At 38.9% G+C, this 23,294-nt stretch overlaps 1 protein-coding gene across 5 annotated transcripts in view; it reads left to right on the top strand.

The window, feature by feature from the left end:
* The first annotated feature begins 12,627 nt into the window (after window positions 1-12,627).
* The window catches only part of LOC127409912 (galectin-8-like), a 41,880-nt gene continuing 31,213 nt past the window's right edge, over window positions 12,628-23,294 (top strand). For all 5 annotated transcript variants that reach the window (XM_051644885.1, XM_051644883.1, XM_051644882.1 and 2 more), the window contains exons 1-3: window positions 12,628-12,771; window positions 13,058-13,146; window positions 18,759-18,969. In XM_051644885.1, the coding sequence (XP_051500845.1) occupies window positions 12,733-12,771; window positions 13,058-13,146; window positions 18,759-18,969 (339 nt within the window). In that variant the 5' untranslated portion in view covers window positions 12,628-12,732. The remainder of the gene's footprint in view (window positions 12,772-13,057; window positions 13,147-18,758; window positions 18,970-23,294) is intronic.

Raw genomic sequence — 23,294 nt, 5'->3', positions numbered from 1 at the left:
ACTGGATGTCCAGAGTAAAATATGGGTCATATGGGCAAAACCAGTTGAACCACTAGAACCACTGCTCTAAAGTACTTCTCGTGTCCGGGAGCGACAGCGCGGCACACCATCCTGGTAGCATATATCATTTCCTCAAGCAGCTCTGCATCTTCCTTTAACTCAACACGGTGCCGTGGTTGAAGCTGACGCCTTGCTGAGGCCTGTACCGTATGCTAATTGTTAGCTAGCAAGCAAAATTCTCCTGTGTTGCCTCTTGAGGAGAAAAAAAAAAATTTTTGGAGAGAAAAAAAATGTTTGAGAAAAAAAAAAAATTGGAGACAAAAAAAGAATTTTGGAGAGAAAAAAAATTTCTGAAAAAAAACAATTTTGTATTAATTTTGTAATATTATTTTTATTTTTTTGGAGAGAAAAAAAAATTGTAGAACATCAGCTCAGGAAGGCACAGACACCCAAAAAAAAAAAAAAAATTCACCCATTGATATTTTTATTTTTTTTTTTTTTTTAAGTGCAGTTCAGGGCTTCCATAGCAAAATGTCCTGGAATTTGAAACTCTCTCAATGCTGTTTCTCTCTCTCTCTCTCTCTCTCTCTCTCTCTCTCTCTCTCTCTCTCTAAAAAACTAAAAATCATTAGAAAGTCCGATGTATATTGAAGCTCTCCTAAAACGTTCTTGGTTGCTAATGCAAAAGAGATTGCAATTTGATTTGAATTTTGGCAGGATTGAAATGTAACACTGAGGACACGAAATCACAAATGGAGACAGTGCCATTACTTTTTTTTTAATATGACAGGGTTGTAACTCTAAAGACACTGTGTCTCCATTTTAATTTTGGCAGACATTGTGCCTTCACGATGAAGAAGTGCAAACACAAATACACAACTTGTGATGTCATAAGTCTGAATTGCTCCGATGGTAGGACAATCCCTTAATATGTCATTTACATACTGATAAGGGGGCATGATTGAATTTGTTAATTTTTGTGTCGTGATATTTAATTAACCACACTTAAATTGTGTTAAAACTAAAATGAATTGTGTTAAATTGACATCCATAGTTAAAATACTTTCCCCAGTTTAATATGCAAAGATAAGTTGGCTTATCACTGTGGCTCTGATGCTATCAAAACATTGCTCTATTTATTTGAGAATCGTGACTAGGCTGAAACAGCAACATTGGCTGAACCAATAACGTGAGTTTGCTGCGGTACTTTGTCTGAGGGGGAGGCCCACTCTATAGAACAGCTTTTTCTAGGCCACTGATATGACGGGAGTTTTTATCTCATGAAAGTGCACATCATTTAGAGATTGTACTGTATATATAAGAATGACAGAAGCACTGATACCTGTGACCGAAAGGCTTGTCATTCTACAATCTCGCATTTGGTGGTGTATGTCCCCCTTTTTTTAACAGTAATAGTGTGTAGGTTTCTTATACTGTATATACATCCTTTATATGGATTTTCCGTTGCCTATAGGTACCTATAAACTGTCTTTTGGACTTCTAAAATGGCGCACTGAGTTCCCAGTTTTTTATAGTATACATCATTTAAAACATGTGAAATGTATACATTTTTAGGTGTAAAAGTGTTAGGTGTATTTTTGTTAAATAGAACACATGATATGAATACCATGAGACAAGTGTTACCAAAAAGTCTACAGGGTCATCAGGCTTGATCTTATAGCACTCCACCAGTGCTTGTGTGACAGTGGGCATGACATATTTCATCAGGTAATGTCTCATAGGGATGGATTGCGACTCTAACAGCTCATGTTCCTGCTTCTTCACCTCCGTCACATTCCTGTTCTGAAGATACACACCCATGACAAGCTTAACAATATAGTCATTCCATTGTAAACACAATGCTTTTGCTTATTAATGCAGGGCCGGCCCCTAGGTTTGTAGGACCCTAGGCGAAATCATGAAAATTGGCCCCACCGGTGTGAATATTGTCATAATTTTAAAACATCCATAGAACCACTGCAAACGTGATGTGGACTTTGTATTTTTTTTTTTTTTTTTTACAGAGAAAGCACTAAAAAAAAAGCTCTCTATAGCTGGGTAAATGACAAATAGCGTGTCCAAGAACTTTTTCCCCCAACATGAAGATGTTATGTTAAAATATACACTGGCAGCCAAAAGTTGGGAATAATGTACAGATTTTGCTCTTATGGAAAGAAATTGGTACTTTTATTCAGCAAAGTGGCATTTAACTTATCACAGTGTATAGTCAGGACATTAATAATGTGAAAAATTACTATTACAATTTGAAAAAAACAAATAATAATTTCTGAACTTCTTAAACTACTTCAAAGTGTTCTCATCAAAAAATCCTCCACATGCAGCAATGACAGCTTTGCAGATCCTTGGCATTCTAGCTGTAGTTTGTCCAGATACTCGGGAGACATTTCACAACACGCTTGTTGTAGCACTTGCCATAGATGTGGCTGTTTTGTCTTTTTCTTTGCAATTCTTCCCATAAGGCCTGCACCCCTGAGTCTTCTCTTTACTGTTGTACATGAAACTGATGTTGAGCGGGTAGAATTCAATGAAGCTGTCAGCTGAGGACATGTGAGGCGTCTATTTTTCAAACTACAGACTGATGTACCTATCCTCTTTTTTGGTTGTACATCTGGCCTTCCACACCTCTTTCTGTCCTTGTTAGAGCCAGTTGTCCTTTGTCTTTGAAGACTGCAGTGTACACCTTTGTTTTTTTTTGGCAATTTCAAGAACTGTATAGCTTTCATTCCTCAAAACAATGATTGACTGATGAGTTTCTAGAGAAAGCTGTTTCTTTTTTGCCATTTTTGACCTAATATTGACCTTATGACATGCCAGTCTATTGCATACTGTGGCAGCTCAAAAACAAACACAAAGACAATGTTAAGCTTCATTTAATGAACCAAATAGCTTTCAACTGTGTTTGATATAATGACAAGTGATTTTCTAGTACCAAATTAGCAATTTAGCCTGATTACTCAAGGATAAGGTGTTGGAGTGATGGCTGCTGGAAATGGGGCCTGTCTAGATTTGATCAAAAATGACTTTTGTCAAATAGTGATGGTGCTGTTTTTTTAACATCAGTAATGTCCTGACTATACTTTGTGATCAGCTGAATGCCACTTTGGTGAATTAAAGTACCAGTTTCCTTCCGAAACAGCAAAATCTGTACATTATTCCAAACTTTTGGCCGCCAGTGTACATTATTGTATAAGGTGCTGACAAGTCAGCATTTCACAAGTTTTTCACTATTTTAATCACCTTTCAACTTTTTCTCTAAAAGCACAAATAAACTTCTCTCATTTTATATGAGGTCATGGAAACCACAAGTATAATAATTACAGGGTTAACACTTCACAGTAAGGTTGTATTTTTTAACATTAGTAAATGCATTATGTACAATATCATTTTACAGCATTTATTAATCTTGGTTAATGTTAATTTATAAAAATACAATTGTTCATTGTTTGTTCATGTTGGTTCATACTGCATTTATTAATGATAACTTAACATATACAACTTTTAATATTAAAAATTAATTGGTATATGTAGAAATTAACATTAACCAAGATTATTTAGTATTGTTCATTGTTAGTTTATGTTAAGCTCACTAATTTAAAGTTCACAAATACATTCGTACTGTTACCCATTACAGTGCACAAAATAAGAAAATGCTGTTTAAAATAGTTTTAGAAGAAGAAAGTATGTTACACCTCAGGACACTGCTGACAATGCTTGAAATTTCATGTCAACTACCAAAATCAATGAAAACAAAAAGTTGGCCAGAATTTGTGCAAAAGTGAATAAAAGTTAAAACACCAGTGACAATCAAGTAGCTATACAGCAATGTGGTAATAAATAATGTATAAATAAAATATATTTGAAATAGGGCCTATAAACACAACACCTCGAAAAATATATATAAAAATAAACAAATATAATTAAATGTAAAGTATAAACACATACCTCTTAGAGAGCAGATTTTGCAGATAGGATAGCTTGGTTATTGTACGGATTAATTGCTCATATTTTCACTCTGCATGAGTTTTTTGTATCTTTCTTTATATTGGCAGTGTCTGAATTCCTTCCTCATATTATTCTTGAACAAACATGATAAGCCCTATGCTTTGACAAGCGCTGTTTCTGCCATCCTTTAAACAAAGAAAGCCTCAAAGACTTATATAGCCACAAAGTAATATTTATATAATATCTGTCAGGTGCATTGCAGTATGAATTAATTATGCCAGTTACTGTGTACTGCTTATAGCTTTACTGTTTGTGCATTTAATGTACACTGCTGTCATTGTATTTGTTGTAACTTCATTGTGATTTGTATGTTAAAAGATGAGGTCCACACGGGGTCTTTGCTTAGAAAGAGTGAGCAATGGAAACTTTAGAGCCACTGGGATAAAAAAAAACAAAAAACCTGCTTATGTTTCTCAGTAATAGTGACATATTCATTAACTATACACTTTTCGTGGGGGCTCCAGGCACGTCAGGGACCTAGGCGGACACCTATATATCGCCTATAGGATGGGCGGCCCATGTATTGTAGAAATAGTTCACCCAAAAATGAAAATTCTCTCATCATTTACTCACCCTTATGCCATCCCGGATGTGCATGACTCTTTCTTCAGAAGAACACAAATGAAGATTTTTAGAAGAATTTCTCAGCTCTTTTGGTCCACACAATGCAAGTGAATGGGTACCAACATTATGAAGCTCCATTTGACATCAGTTTGAGTCATCTCCCCAACACTACTCTTTCTCAGCTGATATTGCAATTTATTTTAAAATACTTTTTTTTTTCACTTTTGATAAAAAAGCAGGTTTCAAGGTTGCAAATTGCCTCCTGACGCTTTGATTTTTGAGTTTTTAAGTCTTTTGAGTTGATGAATGATCCACGGAGGGGGTCTTCTGTTCTAAAAACTTTACCAACATTATAAGTGAACCTTGAGGAAGAAAAAAAAAACATGGCATGACCCCTTTAAAGGGATAGTTCACCCAAAAATGAAAATTCTCTCATCATTTACTCACCCTCATGCCATACAAAGGTCCATACAATGCAAGTAAATGGTGACCAAAATTTTTAATCTCCAAAAAGTACATAAAGTCTGCATAAAAGTAATCCATTTGTCTCCAGTGGTTTAATCCATGCCTTCTGAAGCAAAGATTTTGGGTGAGAACAGACCAAAATATAACAACTTTTTTACTGCACATCTTGCCATTGCAATCTCTAGGCACGATCATGATTTGAAGCTCAAATACACTTCCTAGTGCTTGACGCATGCGCAGTGTGCTAGATGGCGCTAGGAAGTGTAATCAAGCTTGAAATCATAATCTCCAAGGAGACTGCTGATGTCAAGATTTATAGTGAAAAAGGAGTTATATTTGGGTCAGTTCTCACCCAAAATCAGTTGGATCGCTTCAGAAGACATAGATAAAACCACTGGAGTCTTATGGATTACCTTTATGCAGCCTTGATGTGCTTCTGGTCACCATTCACTTGCATTGTTTGGACCTACAAAGTCGAGATATTCTTTGTTTGTGTTCTGCAGAATAAAGAAAGTCATATACACAGATATTGGCATGAGGGTGAGTAAATTATTAGATTTTTTCATTTTTGGGGAGTTTTTGGGGCCATTGTCTTTTCCCCTACCAAAGTTATTATATATAATATAGAAGCTGTTCTGTAGCTCTCACTCACCAGTTGTCTGATTTTCTCTTCAACGGCTTGCTTGACATTAATATAATGAAGTTTGTAATATTTGCTCAACTTTGCAGCAACTGAGCTCTTGTCAACAGAAGGGGGCCCAAGAAGACAGATTTTTACTGGCTGAAGGAAATAAAATGAGAGCAACTTGTTTTCACTCAATTTGTGTTGAAAGTTTAATTGAAGAATGAACATGAATTTAAGAATGTCTTAGTATTTGGTGTCTCTCTTTTGCTTTAATGACAGCTTGCACACAAGCTGACATGGAATCAACAAGTTTGTGCGAAATCTGATGATCACATTATCCAGTGTTATTTGAGAATGTTCCAAAGAGCATGTTGTGTGCTTTCATGGAAGCAAGAACATTTGTCACAATTTGCTTACATTTGACTAATTAGTGGCCTAGAAATAGTGCAGAATCATATATATTTTTTATTCATTTTATGTCATAATGCTTCATTGATTTATATTTTTATATGATATATATTTTTCAAAATCCTTTCCATTTCCAGGTTTAAATAAAAATGTTAATTCCAGATTTTCAGTGTGGTTTAAACTTTTAGCAACTATGGTATTTTGGGGTAAACTATGGTTACCAAGTCAGCTGAGCTTAAATACACTCTCTGCCATAGAACGGGAAGTTACACTCAGCATTAACATCAACAAGTGCTATCAAAGCACACCACCTGACAGTTCACACTGTATTTCTTACCGACAGTTGCCGTGTTTGTCTGAATTCCTCCACCACACGCAATATGTTATCAACCATTCCATTTTCACAATCCCAGCGGAGGTTAAATCTCTCTTTTGAGAAAACCGACTCAGCCCGAAGGTTTACACTTAGATAATGCAGGTTAGTTTCCTGCAAAAATACAAATCAATATGATAAAATATCAGCATATTCTGATTTATACCGTACGAAAAATGTGTGTTCAACTCAAACAACATACCATATACCAACATACCATCTTCCTTAGTAACTTTTTCTATTTTACCAGAACCCAGGGCAGAAGCAATGGCCTAAGAAAATATAGAGCTGCCTGCTTAGTAATTAGATTTATGGTGTGAGTTACACACCAAAGTTTAATACTCGGCGTTATGGGTTTGTTGAAATAACTCTAACCCTTAAGTATGAGCAATAGTAAGAGAGACACTTGCCTTAACAAACACCACTAAGTATTTACATTCAGCACATCAGAAGGTGATACATTGCACAAGGATAAAAAGATGGAGTGTGTAATGATTTTATACTTTCACAATGTCTTCAAAAGTGTTCTTGGATTCATCCACAGCGATGAAGTAGTGTGTCTTTGGTTTGCGATCGATGATATTTTGCACCACTCTAGAGATACACATAATGACAAAATATAGAAATGTGAACGAGACTAATAACATCAGTCAACACAAATGCAACAATGTGACATTTTTTATGCATTTTCTCAAACCTTGCAAAGTCGTGGATGTAAATGGTAGGAATGATATTTGTCCCAGACCCAAAAATAGGAATGCTGCTAAGCTTTCCAAGCCAAGCCGACTGAGGGGAAGTCAAAATTTAGGTAAAAACTTTTATTTTCATATTTGATTTTCCAATTCATACCATGTTTACATGCACATACTTTTCCGATTAAGTCCATATTCTGCCTTTATTCCAAAAAAGACATTAACAAGTTTGCTCTTGCCATTTATTACACTGCATGTTAATAATTTTGGACAGTAAATTAATAAACTCATGAATTCTAATTCATGTCCTTAAAAAATAACATACAAATATGTAATGAATTGCAAAATGAACTGCATGTAATGAAACTCTTACAAATGTAGACCATGACTTTTCTTTTAACATTTGTTTGTTAACATACTTCGATATGGGTTTCTTCAATATCTGGACTTTCATTAACTAATATCACCCAGAGTTACCTTTGTTTGGACATTAGCAGATATAAATGAATGTTCAGTTATGGTGGATATTCATGTTTACATGTGCCAAAATTCTGATTAATACAGGCATAAGCCAGCTGTCGTATTAATATTTCTAAGCGGAATATTAGCTTAATCTGGTTATGACAATCTTTAGGTTACTCACGTAACCCCAGTTCTCTGATAACAGGAGTGAGGTATCTCACTATGGGAAATTGCCTTGGGCATGTTTTGATCATAGAAGCACCAAAGACACCACGCCTGTCAGTTGACAGACAAATTACAGCTGTGATAAGGAGCCCCACCTCCCTCATTTAAGACACTGCAATAAGTACCTTCTTCATTCTCCGCATATTTCTTCTCCGTGCAGCTGCAAGGAGGGAAGAGTGGTGAGATACCTCACTACTGTTATCAGAGAACTGGGGTAACGTGAGTAACCTAAAGTTCAATTTTTATCATCTGTTTGTTATCTCACTATGGGATATAGCCAACTCCTGTATTGCAGATATGCTGTCCGAAGCAGACCAGTCAACCGACTTGTAGTGTCCAATGTATAAGAACCCAATCAGGTTCCTAAAGAATAGATGGGGAAAATAAAGAACACACTTGTGCTTTCACTATGTATTGTTGTTTTGTGTCTTTTTTTAATTTCTTTTCTTTTTTTTCACATCGGCAGATTGACTACTATTCATTTTGTAAGGCGCTTTAGATAAAAACATCTGCGAAATTAATAAATGTAAATGACTACCCACTCCAAGGACTGAATGAGCCAATGACGGCTCTGTAACATCCAGTCTATAAAATCGGTCAAAAATGTGAGGTGAAGGCCAACTCAGAGCCACACAAATGTCCTGGACAGCACCCATGAGATAGCCATGCCCAAGCCCTCTGGAGGTCACTACCCCAGGCTATTATAACTTAACATAATAGCTTCCACTACCCAATGAGACAGGTGCTATCGTGTTATGAGAATCAGCCCAAGAAACGAAAAGCTGATTACTCCTCCTAAATGCATTCATTCCTTCCACCTACACCGTAGAGTACGAACTGGACACAGATATTTAAACCGCTCCTCCTACAACAAGGAAAAAGGTCTGTGGCTCATCCAGGTCTGTGGCTGCAGCTTCAAAAACATTCCAGTCAGTGCAGTCAAAGCAGGCTTGAGGTCCAGCTCTGCTTCATTAGTCCATCTCTTTACAGTCCTTACTAAAGGTTTAGCTGATTTAAGTTTCTGCCTGTAGGTCGGAAGAAGATGAATCAGACAGTGATCAGAGAGTCCTAAAGCTGCATGTGGGACAGAGCGATATGCATCCTTTGCAGTGATCCAGTAGAATTCTTTCTCTGGTGGGGCATGTGATGTGTTGTTTGTATTTTGGCAGTTCACGGGTGAGGTTAGCTTTATTCAAATCTCCCAGAATAATGATAAGAGAGTCCAGGTGTTGTTGCTTCATGTCTGTGATGTGATCAGCCAGCTGTTGCAATGCTGCATTCACGCATGCTTGTGGCGGGATGTACACACTCACCAGAATTATCTAGGAAAACTCCCGCAGCGAGTAGAAAGGCTTACAGTTGATGAAGAGTGCTTCTAAATTAGGACAGCACATCTTTTTCAATGCTGTTACATCTGTACACCAACTTTCTTTGATGTAAAAGCATGTTCCACCGCCTTTCGTTTTCCCCGATGATTCTGCAACGTAATCCGCTCTGAACAGCCAGAAGCCCAGCAGATGTAGTACACTGTCCGGGATGGATTCATTCAGCCAGGTTTCCATGAAACACAGAGCAGTGGAGTTAGAAAACTCCTTATTTGTTTAAGTGAGCAGAAGCAGTTCAAGAAGCTGTCACAAAAGGTAATAGAGGAGTGTAAAGGATTAGGCGTAGGGTGGGAAACGAGGACACAGGAACTGGGTTCTTCAACTCAAAAGTAAGATTTTAATAAACAAACTTAAAGGGCTTTTCAGTGCAACACCCTTCAGTTAACAACACAGCCTCTTTCAGACCGGTAGCTCTCTCCCCATCTCGTTGCTGGCGTGGTCGCTTTATACCGCTCTCCCCACTGCTTACTGCAACTAGAAACAGGTGTTAGACATTATCAGGCTCAGGTGTGTGCATCCTTACCGCTACCACGCCCCCGCTGCCACAAGGAGATTATTTCATTACACAAGAAAGGCCATGGCTAAAAGTACATTTCCAAGGCACTTCAATTTCCAATAGACAAAGTTGGCAGCACCATTCATACATTTTTAAAATATGGTACAACAGCATTTTTCTTGGGTGTGGAAGAAAGCAAAACTTCAAGAAAGGAAATGTTGACTAGAATTTTCAAGAATTCATGGGTCAGCAGTACGTCTGGAGTAAGAAAGGCAAGGTGATGACAAGAACGACACCATCCCCACGGTCAAGCATGGAGGTGGGTCAGTCCTATTATGGGGGTGTTTTGTGGCTGCAGGAAATGGCTATCCTGACTATGTGACTGACGCCATGGATTCTTTCATGTATCAGGCCATTTTGGCAAAGATGTGATGCCTTCAGTGTGTAAATTGAAGCTTGGTGATCACTGGAATTTTCAGCAAGACAGTAACACCAAGGATACATCCAAGTTGTCCAAAATCTGGTTCAGGGATGGGTCGTAGAATGTCCTTGAATGGCCCTTTCATTCCATCATTAAAAATCCACTGAAAATCTTTGCTGGGATTTGAAGGAAGCAGTGGCAGCACAGAAACCAAAAAATGTCAATAAGCTGGAAACTTTTGCCCATAAGAAATGTGTAAAGATTCCAATAGAGAGGTGTCCGAAGCCTGAGAACACTTACCTAAAACATTTATTTGATGTTATTAAGGGGAAAGGATGCTCCACAAATGACTGACTTTGGGGGTTGAATATTTTTGACATGACATTTGTGGAGAGAATTAGTTATTTTTTATTTAAAAGTGTGGGTAAACTGAACTCAATCATTCAAATGTGTATTAAAAACTGAATGTTTACTGAGGTTTTAGTTGATGTGTTTTAATTCACATCACCAGAATGCACTGCTGGTCGGGGGGTTGAATAATTTAGATTGCAACTGTATGATACTGCTTTGCCTCAATAATCCAGGAAACAAAATAGTTAACAGTAATATTTGGGAAAAAGTAAGGCCATTAATGGCCAATCAATCCTGGAAATGCCCAGGGAAGACCTTCAAAATCAAACCATTCAATTAACTTCAATATCTGTAATCTCCACATTCCATATGTTTCTTACAGTGTAAATGGAAATTACAGTGTATGACCAACTGATTACCAATCAGCTTGATGTTTGGATTTCTCATCTTGGCTTCTTTCATAAGCCACCATACATATCCACTGTAAAAATCCACATCATCCTTACTGTGCATGTTGCACGTGAGAGGGTTCTGTGCCATCTGTCAAGCAGAGAAATATGTTATGATCTAATAATACAGAATGAATATTTATTTCTAGTAATAAATAAAATAAGTTGTTGAGACTGGGTATTGTACAAAACTTTGTTCTTGTCTGAGATGTATTTCTATGCGGAATCACTTACTGAAATGAAGAGAATATAATTAGCACTTCCAGATCAGAAAATCTAAAGATATCAGACCTTTCATTTCAGTTCCTAATATTTTGGTTTTGCATGAATAACCCATTGTTATTATTAAAGTCCATTACTATTATTGGATTGATATTATTTGTGCATCACTGATCTACAGAAAAAAACAGACAGACAGACAGGTCTTACCTGTAGTTTGGGCATCGCCTCCTATTTCTACCTTTAGAATGTGCAGTGAAGCTCCAAAATTGGGCTGAAGAAAACCAAAACCACAACGTAATAACACAACAGATTATTCCATACATATCCATCATAACATATCTCATAAGTGTGTAGCTCATGTGACCCAGCACCTTGAACAAGAAGTCCAGTATTTCTTCATAGTTTATAAGAAGTCGTGAAGTGGCCTGTGAACAAAAACTAGTTTGTCAACCACAACCACTGACCCAATCCACAAACTCTGACAGTAAGCAGTTGGTGAACGTAACTACACACTTAAACTTCATGGACATAGTTTACTTTACCCCTCCTCCGCTTAATCCACCTATTCCATCAAACTCCCTCCCTAATCCAATTCGATCATCTATGACATAAATCTCAGCAGAGACCCCAAGAACACAGGAGATTTTATACAGTAGCAGACTGCGTGTGTGCATGATTGAGTGTGTGTATGAATGAGAAGCAACTGCTACATGAAGCCCGTCATGAGGATGTTTATCACTTACAGGCACTTCAGTGTCTTCTGTGTTTTATGGCGGTTGGTAAACTAGCTTTTGTATACAATATATACATAAATATAATATCTATACTCTCGAATCCAATCCTGTTGCCTTTATAAATCTCAAAATATCATCTCTCATATATAATTTCCCTTGTTTTTTATCCAGATTTCCTAATGACATGATTTGAATTCCTTTTGCTTGCAATTTTGAATGCAATACTTGTCTATCATTGCTGTGCATTGTATAGAATAACATGTTCAACTGTTTCAACATCTTCACAATAATTGCATAACTCATTATGGTGCTTTTTTATTTTATATAATGTTGCGTTTAATCCTGAGTGACCTAAGCGGAGTCTGGCTGTTTTTGATTCTTCTCTTCTTCTTAGTAAAGCTGTCATTCCTCCTCCTGTGCCTACTTTTTCCTGTATCTTATAAAGATGTCTCCTCTTCAATTCTCTATCCCATTGCTCCTGCCAGATATTATTTTCAGCTTTACGAATGATTCCCTTGGCTTCAGGTTGCGAGTGGAGTGGTGTCCGTGCTGGGGTGTCTGTTGGAGTGGGGATAAGGTGCACATGGGGGAGCCAGGCTTCTGTCAAATCCCCCCGCGTTCTGATTGGTGGTCACTGAATGCGTTGCGCTCATACCACGCTCTGATTGGTCAGTAAATTCAGCGCGCTCTGACTGATTCAGCGCGCTCATTGGTCATCAAACGCGTCGCTTACATTTGCGGAAGCGAAAGTGCAGAGAACGTTGATATTTTCATCAACATCTGACGAACAACTCTGTTAACTACAAAAGAGACTTCTGTCATAACAGTATCGACAGTATGTCTGTCGCAAATCCGAAACAAACAGTAATTAATCCAGTAAGGTTTACACTACTTTTTGCTTATTTGTTAATGCTTGTTATCTACTAAATGTAGTCTGCCTGTTTTGGAGTTGACTGAAGTACACCTGCATATATTTCCTCAGCAGTTAATGCCTTAATTGTTTTGCTATTAGTTATTTTTGTTTTGCTATTAAACGCGTACGTGCTTTATATTATAGAATCATGGGTTGGCCAAACCAGATAGATAGATCAGAAAAGCAGAAGAGAGTGCACAGCTGGGTCTTAACTTAAGTGAGTCTCATGATTTGAATTTTTTCATTCAGACGATTCCTTATGCTGGGACCATCCTGGGTGGACTACATCCCGAAGAGATTGTGCTCATTCAGGGCAGTGTGCCCAGTGATGCTGACAGGTAATGACAAGGGTGAAGTTGGTTTCATGTTGGAATTGAATCCATTCCATCTTACTGTAAATGTCACTGCAGTCCCACTGGAACTTTCTGTCTTTTACTGTGTGGCACTGCAGTAACATTTAACGTGTCCAGTCTTTCAGTTCAGTAATGAGACGCGCTGCCATGTTATTCCAACCTTTATAGGGCTCAACAATAAGGAAATCTTGAAAGCATCAGTTAGAAGTGTTTGAAAATCATCAGTCAGATTTATCGTTTTCCAGCAAAAGTATTCTTATGAAAAAATGTATTTATTTATTTTCCTGGCACAAACAGTATGGAAATACATTGTTAAAAATACAATTTATCCTTTTTGTTTGTTTGTTTGTTTGTGGTGGGGCCAGTGAAAATGCAGGGCGTATAAAAATCTGAACTACTACTAGTGTGACTGGACCAGCAGAAAAAAAGCCTTACTGTTCAGCCCTGCTGTATGACTGTCTTTCTACTCTGAAACACAAAAGGAGGTGTTTTGAAGAATGTTCACAAATGAAATAAAAGTATGTAGTGACCAGGGACTGTCAAGCTTGAAAAAGGATAAAAAAAAAAGCTAGCTCTCAAATCTCATTCACACATGTGCATATTTAAACTTGTGTGTTTGTAAAAATGTCTATTTTTCAGATGCATCGTGATATTCATTTGAACAATCTCGATATCGATTCTTAAATCCTGAGATCAATCTTTCACTTTATGCGGAAACCCTCACTCAAAAAAAAAATTAAAAAATAAAGCTTTTTGCTGCTTGTTCAAGTTACTTAATTACAATAAACTAAAGAAACACAATTCTAGAACATTTTGTCACAATTTGATTTCATTGTGTCTTATCCATCTAAATTTGTAAAACGGAAGTTTACTTAACCCATTTGAGTTGGGACTACATGAATACTTTTTGTTGTGTTAATGTAACATTGATGAAACTGGGCAGGGGATTTCTATTTCCCAGTATGCTTTGAATGGAACTGGATAGGGAGAACAAATGTTGAAATGAAGTATTATTTTATGCCTTTTTGAGTAAGATGAGAAGAGGATTTGTTAATGTTTAATGTTCTGTTATATTGGTATTTAAAAAGAATGTCTGTTATGCTGGAGTTGTGGGGGTTGCTTACCATTGTGGTGAAAAATGGCACTTGTTCTTAGGTTGAGGATGGATGTTATTTTTCAAGTTGATCTGAGTGCTGCTTAGCTCTATAAGCAGTTGCTATTAAATTGATAGTGCAGCAGTTTCACTGTCTTTACATTTGTTCACCTGGCATATACTAATGTTAATAAATTAAGTTAGACCAACATAAGAAAATGTATAAAATAAACCTTAGTAAACTGAGTTTGACGAACCTAATTAAGTTGAGTTAAAATGTCTATAGTACATTAATTTGACCTAATCAAATAAATAACCTAAATTAAGTTGGCTCAATGAAACTGACTTGGTCTGAATGAAAGACTTTACATTTCTTATAAAAACTTTGTACAATTCAGTTAATTTTTTGAGTGCACAATACAAGTGCGATCTACAATGCAACCAAATTTTGTTTTGTGTGACTGAAAATTTCTGTGATTAGCCACTAGCTGGTAATTTTTCAGATTTCACTCACCGGTGATTGAGTAGTATATTATGGAAGAAGTTCAGCACCACGTGAATTTTCACTGCATTTAGCACATGTTCTACAAATCAGTGTAAATACTGGTAAATAGTACAAATTAGGAATGTAAACAAAAACATTTTAAAATATAGCTGCAAGCAGCAATTAAGGGGCCAAGCACATCAACCATTATTAGGCACAACAATGGCAAATAATAAGTAATTAAAGCAATCTGGTCATGATTTTAGGCCAAATGGTTGAAAAACCATGAATATTATCAATTGCAATGGGACATAAAAGCTTATTACTTTTGACCAACAGGTGGCGCTGTCACCAAATTGATATGGTGTGTGCATATCGATTTGTCTTGAGCCAAGGAATCAGAGGAAAAAAGAATTTTGATTCTAGACTTTTTTTTAGACTAAAAATTATTAACATACACATGTGTGAAATTTTGGGCAGTTGATGGTGCTAGAGGGTTTGAGTTAGAGACTGCAAATTTGCTCCAGTTAATGTTCAGACTGTCCTCTATCTGTGTGCCAAATTTCACAACTTCCCGCATACGGTTCTATGGGCAGCCATAGACTCAGTGGAAGAATAAAAAGAATAAAAAGAACACTAACGATTACAATAAGTGCCTGTGCACTTTCAGTGTTTGTTCCCTAAATATACTGTATACTTTTAAACTTTTAAAACACTAAAATGTGAAATATGTTGAAAAACTAATGATAAACTAAACTTTTTTTTTTTGTAATGTACCTAATTAGAAGGTCCCCTATATAATTAACAGCATTATATGAGAGAGAATGTCTTTCATATGTAAGAACAATGGACATTATACAGTTGAAGTTTACATACAACTTAGCCAAATACATTTAAACTCAAAATTCCTGACATTTAATCGTAGAAAAAATTCCCTGTCTTAGGGCAGTTAGGATCACTACTTTATTTTAAGAATGTGAAATGTCAGAATAATAGTAGAGAGAATGATTTATTTCAGCTTTTATTTCTTTTACATACACTTTGTTAGTATTTGGTAGCATTGCCTTTAAATTGTTTAACTTGGGTCAAACATTTTGGGTAGCTTTCCACAAGCTTCTCACAATAAGTTGCTGGAATTTTGGACCATTCCTCCAGACAGAACTGGTGTCAGGTTTGTAGGCCTCCTTGCTCGAACACGCTTTTTCAGTTCTGCCGACAAATCTTCTATTGGATTGAGGTCAGCGCTTTGTGATGGCCACGTGATGTGAATACCTTGACTTTGTTGTCCTTAAGCTATTTTGACACAACTTTGGAGGTATGCTTGGGATCATTGTCCATTTGGAAGACTTATTTGTGATCGAGCTTTAACTTCTTGGCTGAAGTCTTGAGATGTTGCTTCAATATATCCACATAATTTTCCTTCCTCATGATGCCATCTATTTTGTGAAGTACACCAGTCCCTCCTGCAGCAAAGCACCCCCACAACATGATGCTGCCAACCCCATGCTTCACAGTTGGGATGGTGTTCATTGGCTCGCAAGCCTCTCCCTTTTTCCTCCAAACATAGCGATGGTCATTATGGCCAAAAAGTTCAATTTTTGTTTCATCACACCAGAGGACATTTCTCCAGAAAGTGAGATGTTTGTACCCATGTGCACTTGCAAACTGTAGTCTGGCTTTTTTATGGCAGTTTTGGAGCAGTGGATTCTTCCTTGCTGAGCAGCCTTTAAGGTTATGTCGATATAGGACTTGTTTTACTGTGTATATAGATACTTGTTTGGAAATTGCTCCCAAGGATGAACCAGATTGTGGAGGTCCACAATTTTTTTTCTGAGGTCTTAGCTGAATTCTTTTGTTTTTGCCATGATGTCAAGCAAAGAGGCACTGAGTTTGAAGGTAGGCCTTAAAATACATCCACAGGTACACCTCCAATTCAGAACACTTCTCATCAAAAGCTAATTGTCTAAAGGCTTGGCATCATTTTCTGGAATTTTCCAAACTGCTTAAAAGCACAGTTAAATTAGTGTATGTAAACTCCTGACCCACTGGAATTGTGATAGTCAATTAAAAGTTAAACAATCTGTCTGTAAACAATTATTGGAAAAATTACTTATGTCATGCACAAAGTAGATGTCCTAAACGACTTACCAAAACTATAGTTTGCTACTATGAAATCTGTGGAGTGGTTAAGAAATGAGTTTTAATGACTTCAACCTAAGTGTATGTAAACTTCTGACTTCAACTGTAACTGAAATATACCCATATGAATCGAGAGCTTGTGAATCGGAATTGAATTGGGAAATCTGTACCAATACCCAGCTCTAGTTCTTACATTCTTGTGGATTAATTCGATGACATCTTCCACTACTGAAAAAAGAAAATAGATATGAGGCTGTTGAATATCGCACAACTCAAAACACGCATAGATGTTTCCTCGTCCTCTTGTCCTTCCGAGTTCGTTCTTTCAAGGTAGCTAGGAAAGATGTGTCTTCATGACAATGCAAGTCCGTTTTTTGCGTTCTTAGCATTGAGAAACAGCACTGGTGTGTTGAGAAGTTACGGCACATGCAAGATCCAGTGATGTTGCTATTGATGTCAAACCTTGCACAAGGAAAATCGCAAGAGAACATAGAATCTCAGAAGTGCAAGATCAAAAAAGGTCTATTTTCATATCACATTTGAATTTTGCTGTATTGTCCACAGCTAACCTAAACAGTGATGTAAACAATGTAAACTGCGAACTCGCTTTTAGAGGGTACTACACTTGGTCACTTCATGCGTTTTTGCTAATCGGATTGCTATCCAAATATGAAAAGACCAAATGTAAATGCCCTCCAAGATCGGAGGTGGTTTGAGATGCATTCCATTCGAAACTCAGTCAAGTGTAAATGCATCTGGCTGTTCAAGCCACATATGTAAACGTTACTCCACCCAAACAGCGCTACGTCAGGATAGGGAAAATGTGAAACTTAACAGCTGCTACTGAGTATTTGCGTAGGGCTCGTGTCAAATAATAACAAATAAAGAAACGAATACATGTTGTAGGGGAGGTAGAACTTTTTTCTTCATTTATTTGATTCAGATTTCTGACAAAACTGACACTTGAGTGCAGCTGACACACATGGACATATTTTACCTACGACAAGCCCCGAGGGGAAAAAGCACAGCGTGCACACACACAGGCTGCATCCGAAAACATAGGCAGCTGACCTAACCCATTTTTGAATGAATGGAACTCTTAAGGAAACTGGTCTCAGAACAGTTTGAAAAGCACCTTATTTTTATTCTACCTCCGTATACAGCCCATGGAGCTATAAAATACCTGGAGAGAGCTATCTGTTAGCATCCCCATTCATCTCTATGACTGTGTTCTGCTAGCGCAGTGTTCCCAGAAATCAAGAGAAATGGAGGCTGCCATCTTTGCTCATGGGCGCTCCGTTCCGGGATCGGGTGTCACGTGACTGATCACTCGTCAATGGGGATAGGGAGAAATATAAATAAATTTCACGCTTATAAGAGCCCTTCAAAAACAATCTGTCACCAGATGACGATGTGCTATAATGTAATTAAATAATTTAAATTGAAATGGTTCTTGGAAATGTTTTTATTTCATCATAAAACATGGCTACTTTTAAATGACTATCTATGGAGAAGCATCTACCAGCAGGTGCTAACAGGGACCTGCTAACCAGCCAATTCCTGACCCCCTGATACAGCCTCTGAAGGCAGCAGTTTCCAGTTTTCGAATGCAGCAACAGACACACATGCGCACTGGGCAAAGTTCACTTGGAATCAAATCATAAATCACATCTTTTAAATTCTTTGCTCGGCATTAGCGTAATCATGGACTCAACTCTGTTTTATTTGCATGTAGCATGGGAATTGAAGATGGGATTTATATCCCTTTGGCGGAGAGACAATGATTATGTGGCCAAGTGTAAATGGAAAGTGCTTTTCCAATCAGATAGCAATCCAATCAGTAAAAACGCATGAAGTGACCAATTGTAAAAACCCTCATAGATTTCAGATTGACCTGACCTGCGGGAGCAGCATGAAGCCTCGGGCAGACGTGGCCTTTCATTTCAACCCTCGCTTCAAGAGGTCGCCTTACATTGTCTGTAACACACTCGAGAAGGAGCGCTGGGGACGGGAGGAGATTCATTACATGATGCCTTTCAGACACGGTGCTGCCTTTGAGATCATCATACTCCTACAGAAAGATCTTTTCAAGGTAAGGAATGTTTATTTTGCAGGGATGTGATTCTTCTGGATAAATCCAGAATAAAAATGTGACCACGTAAATTGTGTAAATTTGTAAAAAAAAAAAAAAAAAAAAAGGTGTAGGTGAGTAGCGGTTAATATTTAGTCGGGGGTTAATATCTTATCGATAATGTCCTGTCTGGTGCATTCTCAATAAGCATTTTTCACCCAAACAATTGTCATACAACCTTCCCTCAGAACAACTTTACTCACTCAAACTTCATTGCTGCTTCTGCGTCATGCATTTACTTTGTTGAGAACGCACAAGTTGAAGGCTACTGATTTTTGCTGTCAGGACTTCATTCAAGTAAGACAGGTTTACTTTAATTCATCAAGAGAAATAAAATGGTTGGATATAAAACGGTATTGAACCGCTGCCACTGTTGCTGACAGTTTGAAAATAGCAATTGTTAAGCTGCAATTTCAGCATTATTGACGTGATATTTGCAGTGAAAATTTAACTTTACATGTAAAGTATTTATTGCCAGTATATCTAACCATTTGTATGTATAACCATAAAACCCTTCAGATACAGTCCAGACAGTTTAGATCAGGCAATAAACGGATGGTTACAGATGTGTTAAAAATGGACATGAGTTTTTTAACTCTGTTAAAACTCTGTGGCCTTGCATGATTATTAATCCTGCATTAAGAACATTGTCTGCATTGACTGCTTCAGTCAGCACTGCACGAGCTATCTTCGCCCTGTAGCGGCTGTGTGCGAGAAACACTGAGCAGCACATCAATAGCCCCTTTCCCACCTGTAGTCCTGGGACTTTTCCCTTAGTAACTTTCTAGATGAAAACTCTTATGAGGAATGGCACACCTGAGGCGATTTTCCTCTTATGCATTCGCACTCACAAAAGTAACCTCCGTAGTGGCGTCATCTAGTATCGACCATTTTTCTTCTGACTTTTCTGGCACATGCATCAACAACAATGAAATCAACACTGATGGAGAATTGCAGAATCTGAGCTACACTTTTGTTAGGGCTGTTTTACACGATCTTTGGCTGCATCTGTAAATGTAGGCAGTTGCCTAATTAGTTAATGGTTTAACCTACAGTATGTTTGGATGCAAACCCACTGCTGCAAATATGGTGTCAACTTTTAGAATTATGTTCTCTGGGTTGGGATCTAATACACTGCATGGCCAAAAGCATGTGAACACCTTTTTGTTAATGTGTTTGACTATGTTTCTTAAATCCAGTGAAGAGAAATCTTAATGCTACAGTATACAATGACAATATAGGCGACCGTTCGGACAACATTTTGGGGAGAACCTTTTCTGTTCCAGCATGACTATGTCATTGTGCACAAACGAGGTCCATAAGTCTGGTGTGGAAGAACTTGACTGGCCTGCACAAAACCCAGACCCGAACCCCATTCAACACATGGGATGAATTGTAAGCCAGACCCAACAGTAGTGCCTGACCACAGTGATTACTCTTTTGTCTGAATGGGAGGAAATCCCTGCATCCATGTACAACATTTTGTGCAAAATCATCCCAGAAGAGTTGAAGCTGTTATAAGCAGTAACGAGAGTGTAAAGGGGTTAGAGGCAAAGGAGGAGGCGAGAACCGGCTTGAAAAAATAAATATTAGTTTAATAATAAACTTAAACAAAAACACACAAACATAAACACATACAAGGCAGCTGCCTGTAATTCTCTCTCTCTCTCCAACTGTCATCTCCGGTCGCCTTTCTCCCTTGCTCGCCTCATCAGGCGGATTGGTGTCCAGGCATGCGTCATTCTGGCCCGGCCCCGCCTTCCACGCTACACTCCTCCCTGCATTGCCTCAGGCCGGGGAGCCCCCGGCATGACGTACATCCCCTGCCTGCCGGCGGGTCATCCCCGCCTTCTTCAACCTGGTAGGAGATGGGAGGGGAAAACAAACAAACAAAAAACAAAAAACAGCCGAGGGAAAGGCCAACACGGAGTGATAGTGAGAGAGAGAGAAAAAAAGAAACTCACTCACCGGTTCTCTGATGCGCCGTCGCGTGGTCCTCGATCACTCCTCCACCCTCTCAGGTAGACGACAGCCGCTCCTCCCCAGGCGGACTGGTGTCAAACCTCCGACCCTCAGCAGACAGAACACCCCTCCGCGTTTCTGGCATCACGTGGGGACACTCCTCTGCCCCTGGCAGCGGCCCTACCGCTCCAGGCGGTCAGGGAGTCGATTCTCCCCTCGCGGACGGTGGTCTTCCCTCGACCCCTCCGTGTTTCTGGTGGCAGGCAGGGCACTCCTCCGCCCCTGGCAGCGGCTCCATCGCTCCAGGCAGTCAGGAAGTCCAGTCCCTCCTCGCCTTGCAGATGGCGGCCGTTCCCCCGTGTCCGGGCACTTGGGGTATTCTGTCCCCTGGCGGATGGCAGTGTCGAGGACTCTACGACGGGCATCCCTCCTCCTTCCCGGGTTTTGGCACCAATGTAAAGGGGTTAGAGGCGAAGGAGGAGGCGAGAACCGGCTTGACAATATAAATAATAGTTTAATAATAAACTTAAACAAAAACACACAAACATAAACGCATACAGGGCAGCTGCCTGTAATTCTCTCTATCTCTCAAACTGTTGTCTCTGGTCACCTTTATCCCTTGCTTGCCTCATCAGGCTGATTGGGGTCCAGGCGTGTGTCATTCCGGCCCGGCCCCGCCCTCCGCACTACAGAGAGTAACAGTTCTCTATTAATGCCCATGCTTTTGAAATGAAATGTTCAACAACAACATCTGAGTGTGATGATTAGGTGTCCAAAAACATTTGTTTGTGTAGTGGATCATATAACTTTTTTACACTAGTCCATCTCAAGGAAAGTTTTAGGATACCAAACAGTGGCGGCCGGTGCTTTTCAAGAGAGGGGAAGCATAGATTACTAAAGTGATACTGAGAAATATTTTTATAATCATTATTTTGGTGTCTGCAATGTTGCTCCTAAAACCTGTTTCTTAAGCTACTACTCTAATATACACTATATTGCCAAAAGTATTCGCTCATCTGCCTTTAGATGCATATGAACTTAAGTGACATCCATTCTTAATCCATAGGGTTTAATATGACGTTGGCCCACCCTTTGCAGCTATAACAGCTTCAACTCTTCTGGGAAGGCTTTCCACAAGGTTTAGGAGTGTGTTTATGGGAATTTTTGACCATTCTTCCAGAAGCGCATTTGTGAGGTCAGACACTGATGTTGGACGAGAAGGCCTGGCTCGCAGTCTTCGCTCTAATTCATCCCAAAGGTGCTCTATCGGGTTGAGGTCAGGACTCTGTGCAGGCCAGTCAAGTTCTTCCACACCAAACTCGCTCATCCATGTCTTTATGGACCTTGCTTTGTGCACTGGTGCGCAGTCATGTTGGAACAGGAAGGGGCCATCCCCAAACTGTTCCCACAAAGTTGGGAGCATGGAATTGTCCAAAATCTCTTGGTATGCTGAGGCATTCAGAGTTCCTTTCACTGGAGCTCCTGAAAAACAACCCCACACCATAATCCCCCTCCACCAAACTTCACAGTTGGCACAATGCAGTCAGACAAGTACCGTTCTCCTGGCAACCGCCAAACCCAGACTCATCCATCAGATTGCCAGATGGAGAAGCGTGATTCGTCACTCCAGAGAATACGTCTCCACTGCTCTAGAGTCCAGTGGCGGCGTGCTTTACACCACTGCATCCGACGCTTTGCATTGCACTTGGTGATGTATGGTTTGGATGCAGCTGCTCGGCCATGGAAACCCATTCCATGAAGCTCTCTACGCACTGTTCTTGAGCTAATCTGAAGGCCACATGAACTTTGGAGGTCTGTAGCGATTGACTCTGCAGAAAGTTGGCGACCTCTGCGCACTATGCGCCTCAGCATCCGCTGACCCCGCTCTGTCATTTTACGTGGCCTACCATATAATACCACTGACAGTTGACTGTGGAATATTTAGTAGCGAGGAAATTTCACGACTGGACTTGTTGCACAGGTGGCATCCTATCACAGTACCACACTGGAATTCACTGAGCTCCTGAGAGCGGCCCATTCTTTCACAAATGTTTGTAGAAGCAGTCTGCATGCCTAGGTGCTTCATTTTATACACCTGTGGCCAAGTTATTGGAACACCTGAATTCAATTATTTGGATGGTTGAGCGAATACTTTTGGCAATATAGTGTATGTAGGAAATCATGACCACTCACATTAAAATGTGATATGACTCCAGCCATATCAGTGACCTTATAAAAGCTGTTTTATTCTACATGGAGAGGGTCCGCACATGGGAGCTGCCATTTTAGAATCACATGACCAGCTGAATACTACTCGCTTAATC

This window comes from Myxocyprinus asiaticus, chromosome 19, assembly GCF_019703515.2.
Source record: "Myxocyprinus asiaticus isolate MX2 ecotype Aquarium Trade chromosome 19, UBuf_Myxa_2, whole genome shotgun sequence".
In the NCBI taxonomy this organism is placed as follows: Eukaryota; Metazoa; Chordata; class Actinopteri; order Cypriniformes; family Catostomidae; genus Myxocyprinus; species Myxocyprinus asiaticus.
The sequence above is the reverse complement of the archived record's forward strand: the minus strand, read 5'-3'. Positions and strand labels throughout refer to the sequence as shown.